We start from the raw sequence: 12,572 nt of genomic DNA on the forward strand, positions 1-12,572 counted from the left end.
AATGCATAAAGGCATTTGCATGATTTTTGGCGTACTTGTACAACTTTTTTTTTAAACATCAAAATGACGTTGCTGTGATACCTTCATGAGCAACAACTTGCTACAAATAAATAAAAGAGTAAATCGTTTAGCTAAGTTTTCAATGGCAGCAAACTTAGGTGCTTCTCTTTCGCCATGTGGCCCTGTTTTTTTGGGGGGCCAAACGATTTACTTATTTATTTTAGCAAGTTTTTGCTCTGATGGCGTCACAGTGACGTCATTTTAGTTGTTTACAAAAAGTAGTAGTCATTTCTAATCTAAGTACACCAATATTGTGCAAATGCCTATATGCATTTTTAAGATATGATCAATAAAACATAGTGGCCCCCTTTTTTTTGGGGCCTCCCTGCATAATATTGTGTAGGTCCCCATCTTGCCGCCAAAACAGCGCCAACCCGCATCTCAGAACAGCATTCTGAGATGATATTCTTCTCACCACAATTGTACAGAGTGGTTATCTGAGTTACCATAGACTTTGTCAGTTCAAACCAGTCTGGCCATTCTCTGTTGACCTCTCTCATCAACAAGGTGTTTCCGTCCAATGAACTGCCGCTCACTGGATGTTTTTTGTTTTTGGCACCATTCGGAGGAAATTCTAGAGACTGTTGTGTGAAAATCCCAGGAGATCAGCAGTTACAGAAATACTCAAACCAGCCCGTCTGGCACCAACAATCATCCATGCAATTATCTAATCAGCCAATCATGTGGCAGCAGTGCAGTGTATAAAATCAAGCGGATACGGGTCAGGAGCTTCAGTTAATGTTCACATCAACCATCAGAATGGGGAAAAATGTGATCTCAGTGATTTGGACCGTGGCATGATTGTTGGTGCCAGACGGGCTGGTTTGAGTAAAAACAGCAGAGTTGTTCAGTTCGTAGTCCTAAAACTTGGAAGAGACCCAGTGGGTTTGTACAGTAGGGATTTTTTTTGCAACATAAATTACACACATTTATACCTCAAATGTGAATTTTGAAACTGTTTTGTGCTTAAAAAACAAAAGTTGCTAAAAATTTGCAACACAAAGACTTAAACTACCACAAAGATTTGAGTTTACGTGGCTAACGAATCAGACAACCGTTGCAGTCCTTATGCAGCAACTTGTGTCATTTTTTATGTTTGTTTTACTCATAAATTGAAAATTGCTTTTCTTTAAACTCATTTGAGATTTCAGAGGGTGAATGGCGAAAACCAATGGTGAATTGGCCTTCTGGGTCAGCCAACAAATTGGCATAATGACTGAACAATTTTTTGTGAGGTCCCTGTCATAATCTAAAAACATATCTCTTGTTTGTATCTTCAGCCCTGCTCTCTGACAGAAAAGAAGAAGAGTCGTGTGGGGTCAGTGGTGATGCCGTACATCATGTCTTCCACGCTCAGACGGATGTCCACCATCTCTAACGCCTCCTCTGGACACTCCAGTGGCTCGGGCTCCTCCAACGGAAACTCCTCTAGACCGGCCTCCCAGGAGTCAGTACCCACACCATCCTGTTCTCTTATTCTAACAACTAATCACACTCTTTTTCCACAGCCCTCGGAGTGCTAATTTGTCACAGGACACATTTCCAGTGATCATGGAAAGGTCACCAAATTATTCCATTTCCAATTTAATTCTGTTTTTCTGCTGGAGGATAAATATGACATAAATGCAATTTCACCTTGTTTCACCCCCAAATGTAATTGGTTCTTGTTGCTGCTTGTTTGGTATATTCTTGTTTAACAAGTGATTAATTACCTATAACTTAAAACAGAAAATAAAATCGTCTTTGAATCCAGCTTTGAATCCTGGAAAAAAAAAAGGAGTGAAAATCCGGCTCGGGTAATTTTCTGACAATTCTTCACTGTCCTCTAAATAAAAAAATGTCAAAAGCAAAATAAAAAAAGTTTATGACCTATAAGTACAGAGAATATTAATAATAAGAAAATGTAAATTGAGTAGTGCTCATCATTGCTAAAACTCACCTCTATGATGCAGGGGGCGTTTTGGATTCTTGCTAGGGTGTTGTTAGTAGGGATGGGTACTAGTGATGTAAATCGGACATTTCATCACGATAGGATTTTGAATCGATTCTCTTGGCATGCGATCTGATATTTGCCGATACTTCACAGTCTGCCGTGATACGATTCAATTCAGGGGCCCACGATCGATATTCCGATATTATGTGCCTATTTTACACAAAAAAATTTTATTCTTTTTTTTTGCCCTCAAATGAAACCAAAATATAATTTGATTATTCAGCACTCTGTATACACATTGGGGCATCCACAACATAATAAGGTACTTCAGATGTTGACAAAAATTATACAGGTAAATAATATAAAAAATCACTCGTTTGATGACAGCTAATTTTTCAGTTGAAAGGTGGAAATTTCGACTCTCCGAGTTGAATGGAACGCTTCATGAATCATCACGGCAACAACAACACGGAGCATCGCGGCTTCCCCTCCAGGAGCGAACACTTGGGGAAACACACACACACACACCAGGCACATGTGGCAGTGGACTCAACACGCAGCGAGAGTTTTAAACAGCTAGACAGGCACAGCTAAATGGAACAGAATGCAGCGTCTTCAAAACTGAACTTCAACTTAACATGTATATTAAAAACGCGATGGTTATAGCGTCTCCTGTTAAGCCAACCGCGATTTGAAAATAGACAGTTCAGACAGTCACTAAAAAAACTGGTGCGCGCTTACTAAGATTACTACAGCAACCTGAAGGAAGAACAGAGATGCTCGTTGTGGCCATTCTTTCATTGAGTTGGGCAGCGAATCTTCACATAATGACAAAATATGATGCATTATATTTTGAGTATGCAAACGTTTGTACATTTTGTAACAGATTATTTTATAACAGCCTATAATAATGAATAGACAATACACTGGAACAACAAGATGCAAAGCAGCAGCCAAAGACATTTGTCAGGCATGTTACTATATATACAGTTATGTACATGTCATTGCCACACGAGTAGACAAAATTACCAAAATGCCCATCCCCAGATGGTTGCTAGGGTGTTGTGGGTAGCTGCTTAAACAATACTGATTATTAAGACCACCTAATAAGCCAATTCCTCAGCCAATTTGATTCAAAATAACTCATTCATGACCGGCCAGGATTTTTGTTCTATCAGTGCTCTTGAACACTTGCTTTGAAGCTTTTTCTTTCTGTGAATTTTTTTTTTTTTTTTGATGAAATGATGTTGAGTGGGAAAGCAGAAAACTAATGCAGTTTCCGTATTTCTCATCCTCTCAGCTTGTGTTTGATGACATTCAAGTGTGTGCTTTGATTGAAATGTTCTCAATAAGATGCTTATGTCAAGCTACCAGCTTTTCATACATAAAAAAGTACTTAACCCTAGAGAGGTAGGATTACAAACCTATGGGTTTTTTTTGGAACATAATAGGATACATTTTAAAGAATGTACTGATCACTCTTCCATGCCATTACAATGAACGGGGACTGGAGCTTTCAAGCCTGAAAAAGGATGCAAAAGCACCATAAAAGTATCATAAAAGCAGTTGATTTGACTTCTCCACTATATTCAAAGTCTTCTGAATCCATACGATAGCTTTACGTGAGAAACAGTCCATAATTTATAAAGTATTTATTTACTGACAATACCTCTCTCCATTGAACTGTTAACTTGAGATCTGCTGCAACTGGATTATTGAGTCAGTGAGTTGACCTCGAGTGCCAGAGCAGACCGATTCATGAAAGAATTATTCAGACCTGTTTTGTGAACCTGACAAATCAATTGATTGAAAAGATAAGACTCAAACAAATGATTTTTTTTTATGACCTGGACAATGCAACTTCTCTCAAGAACTCGCCAAGGAGATCTAAGGTGGATGTCAAGATTTTCAGTGAATAACAATTTACATTTTAGTCTGTTCCTCACACAAAGACATTGTATGACTTCAGAAGTCATAAGGGCCTTATTTATACTTGATTTACTTTTGATGTCATAAAAGTGTCTTCTGAAAGTTTTTAGGCTGTGATTATTATTTCTTCATTCATTGTGCTTTTAAGCTCTGGCATTCAAATGAAATAATGGCTGGTGACAGTCATGAATAGCAGTGGTAGAATCTGAAAGTGGTTCATGTTAAATCTACATTGTGGCCTTTTTCTTTGTTAATCTGTCAGAGTAGTTGCATTCCTCAAAGCATTTCTAATCTAAATCTAATTTTGCAGATTACATTTGAAAAGTGTCTTGGGCTCACTGACCTTCCTTTTATATCAGTGTTTGTATTTTAACATTTACATTTCTGTTCTTAGTAGATGATGTTGTGCTGAAGAGACAATAATGTGCTTACAGTATATCACATTCAGTATATGGAGCAATTACCAAGACAGGCAACTTGCATATACATTGACATTTTAGAAAAGGTTGCTGCTACTTCACCATAGCTGCACCAAACAGAATTGAAAAAAATGAATAAATAACTCTAATTTTGTTAGATACTATTTTTATAGTTTTAATCAAACTACCAATGGCTTATGTTTAGTTGTCTCTGCACATTAAAGGAATATTCTGGGTTCAGTACATGTTAAGCTCCGTCAACAGTAATTGTTGCATAATGTTAGGTGTTACCACAAAAATTAATGTTGACCTGTCCCTCGTTTAAGGCAAAAAATAAAGAAAAGCAAAAATCGAGGGCCTGGGTAGCTCAGTGGTAAAAGACGCTAGCTACCACACCTGGAGTTCGCTAGTTCGAATCCCAGGGCGTGCTGAGTGACTCCAGCCAGGTCTCCTTAGCAACCAAATTGGCCCGGTTGTTAGGGAGGGTAGAGTCACATGGGGTAACCTCCTCATGGTCGCTATAATGTGATTCGTTCTCGGAGGGGCACGTGGTGAGTTGAGCGTGGTTGCCGCGGTGGGTGGCGTGAAACCTCCATACGCGCTATGTCTCCGTGGCAACACTCTCAACAAGCCATGTGTTAAGATGTGCAGGTTGACGGTCTCAGACGCGGAGGTAGCTGGGATTCGTCCTCCGCCACCCGGATTGAGGCGAATCACTACGTGACCACGAGGACTTAAAAGCGCATTGGGAATTGGGCATTCCAAATTGGGTGAAAAAGGGGAAAAATAAAAAAATAAAGGCAAAAATCACGGTTACAATAAGGCACTTACAATGGAAGTGAATGGGACCAGTCCATAAACATTAAAATACACATGATTTCAAAAGTATAGCCGCAAGATCTAAACATTATACTGAACATGTTAATATTGTAGAGTGATAAAATCACTTGCAGGGTTTATCAGAGTTACATAACACTGTGTAACATTTTTTTAATTATTTTGTTTATTTCTTTTTTTGGGTAGTAAGTGTTATTTCCTAATTGCTTATGCCTCAAAAGTATAAAAAAATGGCAATTATTCCCCACAAACTTTGCTTTTGTGACCAGGACAGTGATATTTTGAAATGTACCTATTTTGCAATGAGAAAACAGGTGAATGTATGTCTTTTCATTCACATAAAGTCAGAAAAAACAACATATGAATCCAAATTAACATGAATTTATACTAAAGTTATATTCAAAGCCGTGTTGGTCCATAATGGTAACAAGTACCCGTCTCTTCCCCTGGCTCACTCGGTGCACCTCAAAGAGGATTACAACAGCATCAAGACCTTGCTGGATGCCTTGAAGTATGATGAGTACGGCTGGGAGGTCATAGGAGACTTCAAAATGGTGGCATTCCTGATGGGTTTTCAAGGCGGTTTTACCAAGTTTCCCTGCTATCTTTGCCTTTGGGACAGCAGGGACACCAAGGCACACTACCACAGGCGGGACTGGCCACAGCGGACCGAGTTCTCTGTGGGGAGAAACAACATCAAGTGGGAGCCACTGTTGGACCCCCAGAAGGTGCTGATACCACCACTGCACATCAAATTGGGCCTTATGAAACAATTTGTCAGAGCTCTAGATAAGGAGTCGGCAGCCTTCAAGTACCTTCAAGACTTCTTCCCTAAGCTGTCTGAGGTAAAGGTCAAAGCCGGTGTCTTCGTCAGACCACAGATAAAGAAGGATTTTGGATTCATATGTTGTTTTTTTCTGACTTTATGTGAATGAAAAGACACAAATTCACCCGTTTTCTCATTGGAAATAGGTACAATTAAAAATATCACAGTCCTGGTCACAAAAGCAAAGTTTGTGGGGAATAATAGCTATTTTCTATACTTTTGAGGCATAAGCAATTGGGAAATAACACTTACTACCCAGGAACAAAAATTGTGTTACATAGTGTAATCATGCCAATGAAGTTAGTAAGCAGTTTTATCACACTAAAATCAAATGAACATGTATAATTTTTAAGTCTTGCGGCTATACTTTTTAAACAGTGTGTATTTTAATATTTTTGAATTGACCCCAGTGACTTCCATGGTAAGTGCTTTACTGTAACCGTGAGTTTTGCTTTTTTAATCAAAGAGGGACGGGTTGAATTATTTTGTGGTAATCAACTTTATGCCACAAATGCTGTCGATTGAGCTTAACTTGTATTGAACCTTTAAAACCTTAAAACTGGGATTTGAGTAAGTACTTAAATCTGTAGATATATAAAAATTCCAGACCAGATTATGAACCAATTACTTAACCAGAAAGCTATTGTACAAATACATAACACATAGACAACATACACAAAGGATTTACTTTGCAGGTGTACAGGAGATGACCGGTCTCTCTTTCGCTCTCTTTCAGTTCGCTGCTCTCCCGCATGAGTGACAGCAGAATGTCGATTCTGTCCCGCTCAGAGGAAGATAATCGGATCAGTAAGAAGAACAGGAAGGAGTGGAGTGTGAGCAGGTCGCAGGTCTTACTGGAGCGACCCGCCGACAAAGACGAGGTGCTGAGAGCGTTCATGCTTTTAAGCTAGGTGTTTTTGTTCATGGTTATCAGTTAAAGGAACAGTTGACCCAAAAATAAAAAATTCTCTCATCATTAACTCACCCTCATGTCGTTCCAAACCAATGTGTCTTTATTCAGTTATTTGATGTCAACATGAATGCAGTCTTTTTGTTGTTGATTTGTAATATTTGAAAAGTGAATGAATGTAATACTATTTAGATATGATTCATCTTAATGGTTGTGTGTGTATGCGTATTTGTATGCGTGTCTGCAGATTCCTCCAGAGAAGCAGCCGAGGCCTAAGAGTCTGACTATAGGGGACCGGAGACCCACACTGTCTTTGTTTCATGGCGACTCATCCACACTGAGTTTACACAACCCACTCAGCCCTCTGCCCGCCTCACCGCACACACCTCGCAGCTCCAGTGAGTACACACACATCCATACACACATGTATAATAGAGAGGTGTTTCTTCAATTTACCATTTTCATGTCCCAGGTTTTGATTTTTAGATTTTCCTTTTTTTTTTATGAAGGTCACATTAAAATTTACTTTAATACTTTTTACCAGGCATCATAATTTATTTTTGGTACTTTTTAAATGACTTTTATGTATAGATTTAACTGTTTTAGCCTTATCCCAGACCCAGACTTTCAATATTAATCTATTAAAATCCATTAGTAAGTTATTACATGTTTATAACAATGATAATCAAACAAAAATAGTGAAATAAGCATAAAATATTTCAATATTTATTTATTGTGTGAAAATAATATTATCAATTTTTCACAAATTTCAAAAGAATTTCAAAAGTATAAATGTCATGAACGGTGTGTCTCATTCAGTTGAACTCTGAGCGTCACTGAGCCGCACAGCGGATGTCAACCGGAGCAGCACGTGAAATGCTTCTCAAGCACTCTGATGCACGCGCCGTCAGCAGAAGCTTGCGCCAAACTTCCGCGAAAATATAAATGAACAAATATGAACTTTGAGCACCCTGTTTCACTTTAATTTAACGATCGTGTGATGGAAAATGTTCCTGGTCATGTAGTGTTAATGACAAGCAGTGACACAGAGGAGGAGACGCACGCTTACTGTATTTCTGTGGAGTGATAAAATGAAACGAAATCTCTTTTACTTCACGAGAAATAAGGGCTCGTGGGTTTAATGAAAGAGCATTAAAATAATGTGAGAAAGTGAAAAGAAATTGGACAGGAATATTTTACTATTGCATAATATAAATATCTCTTTATTATATATATTTATTTTTTTTTTACAAAAAAGAAAATTATTATTTTTACAGTTCCAAAAGCAACAGTGTAAAAGAGACATATTTAAAGTATTTAGAAATATTTTGATATTTAAAACATTATTTTTTAAAGCCTTGAAATGATATTTACCTATTTTATTATTTGATTTATATGTTTGAAGCTAAACATGTAAAAATGACTTCTTAAGGTGTATGAAGCACACATGCACCTTAAGAAATATGCAAAATTTCATAATTGTGACAGCCCAAACTAAGGAAAAATGACAGAGATGACATATGCCTTCTATAATGCATGTACAATCACTTAATTAAAAAAATTGAGAGTGTGAAAAAAATTTAATCAAAGTTTACTTTCTAGAAATCCACAGTGCTAAAAGTGCCCAAAGATGAAGAATCACCCACATACAGTATAGCCTATACATAAAATAAAGAAATGAATAATACAAAAATTGCTAAAGAAATTTCAATTATCCTTCCTTAGGTTACACATGTCTTCCAAATGAGAGTGACTACAGCACGCCTGACAACAAAAGCACTCCTCCTCCCAGGCCCCCCAAGAAACACCCCCACGATAGCGAGAACATATACAACTCTACCTCCGAGGTAAGAGGAAATTGGTGCGCTTTTGTCATCACATAATGACATGTATTTCCACGTAATGCAGATATCGAGGGTTAATCATTTATATTCTAAAAAAAAAAATAAGAGAAAAATGTGGTAAACCAAACAAAATATTTTATACTTTTCCTCCTTTATTTCACCCATAGTTCACACCTCCATTACCAATGAAAATTGAAAACACGCCTCCGCCTCCCCCACCCAAAACACGCAAGTCAATGTTTCCCACCTATGAGAGCAATCCACAATAAAGTCACTCCGGTTCTCCAACGGTCCAGAAGAAGATTCCAGTGGTTCCAATGTCTCAAATCTTTGTTTCGAGGGTTTGGTTTACTGAGAAACGGTTCTTGTTCCTCCTCCAGAGCTGAGAGTGTATTGTTCTCATCATGTATATCTGGGTTTAATGATTAAATATGATAATTTTTGTAGCAAAACTGCTTTTTCACCATGATATGACAATTTCTCTTCATAAGTGGAATTAAACCTCAAGTGTGTATTCTAACTACTGCACAGAAATGTGACCAAAATGTTTGTTTGTTGAATGTTAACATTGGCCTTACTTCCATTGGACAGCATGGGTTTATCCAAATCTGTATCTGTGCCTTATAAATAGAGATATTTAAAATAATTTTGGCTACCGAAGCAAGGACTTTAATGCTTTTACTTCCATGCACATATTCACTTTGCACACCACTCATTGTACTTTCACACATTCAAAACTTTTATAGTTGCACCCACAACATCCATCGCTTTTTAGAAAAGCCAGAAAAGGCTTTTGGTGTGAAGATTATTTACTGCTTTTATATTTGTCACTGTAGAGAGCCAAATGCAAAAACCCTAAAATGTATGACCAGCCAGTCAATGTTTGGTTCTAGAGGCTTGAAATCAAGAATTTGTTTGTAATGTTTGCAAAAAGCAGATCAAATATCTGGGAATTATTCTACCCATCATTTAACACTCAGGCACCTTAAATATTACCTTGGCACAGCATGATTGAGTTTTCTGGATGGGTACATTTCAGTTTGGAACTACACATGCTTTAAAAAAGTTCAGAGGATCTTAGTTCCAATTAGTCTTACATAAAGTTTGATTTTTTTCAATGACCTCAAGTCTAAATATCACATTTCATAGTGCGTGCACTGTATGGAAAGCATATACTGTATTTTTTTTTCTCTTTATTTGAAGTTTTTTTCTTGTGTGATTCAACATTTGTCTTTATTGTTTGTGCTAGAGCAATAACTGCACATTCAGATATCTTAACTCTTTGTATTGTTTTTTTTTAATGAAACACTTCAGTTATGAATTTGTTGGTTTCTACATATAAAAAAAACTGTATCATAACAGGGTCTTTCTTATCTACACAGCTACAGTCCACATGTTAATAACTGCTGTACATTGGGTTTGTCAGCATTAGTGTTTTTATAATAGGTTCTGATAGTAATGTCAATTTGCAAAAAGATTCCATAGTTTTGTACGGTAGGAGTGTTGAGCGTAAGAGTTGCAAATATGGTCATATTTAATAGATATGCACCTGGCACATTATCTTTCTGTATGAAAGTCTTATACATAGTTATGTGTTAAATCATGAAATTATCAGAACAAATGATATGTAGAAGGTTCACAAATTCCAGGAAAAAACAGAACAATGTCTTTTAAAAGGGATTGTAGGTGTAAATATTACATTTTTCTTTACTTATTTAAACTTGAAATTGTAATATACTATAATATTTTTTTTTTATTATTGTTTTGTTTCATTTTGAACAAAAACAGAATCTCTAGGCCTACATCAATCACTTTAATATCTGATTTTTTTTTTTTTTTTTTTTTTTTTTTTTTCCAGTAAAGCAATTAAATGTGTTTTTAAGATCATTGTCATTTATAGTTTTCCAGAGTGGGCTGTTTTAGGCAGGGATAAACCAGAGAATACCAATGAAAAAACTTGTTATTTACTTGAGAATTCTTGCACGTCAATTTGAATAAAAGTGCCCCAAAACATGGATCAAAACTGTTTAATGTTTCAACAATAGTGACTAATGATTTCATAGTTAATTTGTCAGTAGTCTAAATTAACCTTTGTTTAAAAAAAAAAAAAAAAAAAAAAAGTTACATTTAATGGAAAACTGGAAAATAAGCTGGATCTGGAAATACTTTCTATGCTAAAAATATAGTATACTAAACCAGATCTGGTGCTTAGATTTTTCTGTTAAAATTCTAGCATTTGCTGACCGAATCAATTAATCAAATTATTTGAAAATAGAAAATACAAATGTTTACATAGTTTTCAGATCATGTAATCACTTTGGTAATACCTAAATTAGTTTTCTTAACCTTAATAGAAAAAAATAATAATTAATTATTAGTAAAAACTTAGTTGCCCTAATCTGAACTATTTGGACTGTTTAAAAATACTGGGAATTTATATATTTTTAAGTGTGGCTCAAATAGTTCAAATACTTTTTTAGGGGTCATTGTGTATTTGGTTTTTCCCTGTATTTGAGAGACTGAATTGTCAGACTGATGTATTTTGTTTCACTTAGTGATAAAAATATGCTCTTATATTCCAGTTTTATATGTAGAAACATCTGTACGAAAGCCATTTGTAGATTGATTTTCCAGAAAATCAGTTTCTATATTGCACTATAAACACATTGTTCTGTTTGTCTGGATATCCCCACCAGCCTGCCGTGTCAAATTATAATTGAGTGTATTTGGGCGGGTCTGCTTGTTTGTTCAAAAAAATAGCAGACGAGTATTCGGGATACCTGTTTGAAAACAGTCATTATTTTTGCAGTTCCATTTAATGACACTAGTGGCACAAAAATTACACACTTCTCCTTTAAATTGTTATATCCTCCTTGAGTGTCTCTGGCCACTGGCTGTTAAGTAATAACTGGTCATCTTCGTGAGTTTACTGTGCCTAAGGATAACATTGTACTCTTGACATCTGTTCTCTCTTATAGGACAAAAATAGAGGTTATGTGTGTGAGTTGACACGGCAGCAGATCAAAGCTTGTTTCCGATCCCTCCGGCTAGAACCTAGAGATTAAAAAGAGAATAATCTCTACTGCGGATGCGTCTCTCTGTTTGAAATGGACGTTTCTCTGTTATGATGCGTGATATGAGCTGTACAATCAATGTCAAGGATCTTTGAGATCAGCATGTGACCATGGCTCGGAAGTGTTATAAACATGATTTCTAAATTAATTTATATGGCCTACATAGTGAGGTCCAAAAGTCTGAGACCACACTGAAAATCTGGGATTTAAAATACTGTACTATTTAAACCCTTATAAGGAGAAAGTTTTCAAATATAAAACAAATAAATGTTTAATGTAAATTGTAGAACAACAACAAAAAACTTGTTACTTGAAGCATGAAAGTCATGTAACCCTGAAAAATGATAGGCTGCTAAATAACCCTTAATATATGCCACGGATGGATATCTCCATGGTAACACCATTAAAAACTTGAAGCATAATACTTCAGAACAGATCTTGTACATAGAATATGAAAAAAAGGAGATTAATCCAATAATTCTATATTAATATGTCATTTAGCTTGATTAAACTCGAGGTCAACTACAGGAGCCTACATTCTTCAATCAAAAGAGCTTTTTATACAGAAATAGTTTGAGATAAATGAAAATTCTGTCATCATTTGCTCACTCTCACGTTGTTCCAAACGTCTTCGGAAGGCAGATGATAGATTTGCATGAGGAACAAACTGAAATTTAGCTAGTTATTCTCTGAAAATTGGCAGGCCTTAAGCAGCTTTCTCGCAATAAACATCTTTCTGG

General features: G+C 36.3%; 1 protein-coding gene across 2 annotated transcripts in view; it reads left to right on the forward strand.

Annotated features, from left to right (window-relative positions):
• The window catches only part of LOC127423717 (dedicator of cytokinesis protein 5-like), an 82,422-nt gene extending 70,920 nt beyond the window's left edge, over positions 1 to 11,502 (forward strand). The window contains exons 47-51 of one of the 2 annotated variants that reach the window (XM_051668236.1): positions 1,341 to 1,507; positions 6,741 to 6,885; positions 7,162 to 7,312; positions 8,640 to 8,761; positions 8,926 to 11,502. In XM_051668236.1, coding sequence (XP_051524196.1) covers positions 1,341 to 1,507; positions 6,741 to 6,885; positions 7,162 to 7,312; positions 8,640 to 8,761; positions 8,926 to 9,027 — 687 coding nt within the window. In that variant the 3' untranslated portion in view covers positions 9,028 to 11,502. The remainder of the gene's footprint in view (positions 1 to 1,340; positions 1,508 to 6,740; positions 6,886 to 7,161; positions 7,313 to 8,639; positions 8,762 to 8,925) is intronic. The other variant, XM_051668237.1, reaches the window with a different exon arrangement.
• Positions 11,503 to 12,572: the final 1,070 nt, after the last annotated feature.

Source organism: Myxocyprinus asiaticus, chromosome 33 (assembly GCF_019703515.2).
Source record: "Myxocyprinus asiaticus isolate MX2 ecotype Aquarium Trade chromosome 33, UBuf_Myxa_2, whole genome shotgun sequence".
NCBI classification, from domain to species: domain Eukaryota; kingdom Metazoa; phylum Chordata; class Actinopteri; order Cypriniformes; family Catostomidae; genus Myxocyprinus; species Myxocyprinus asiaticus.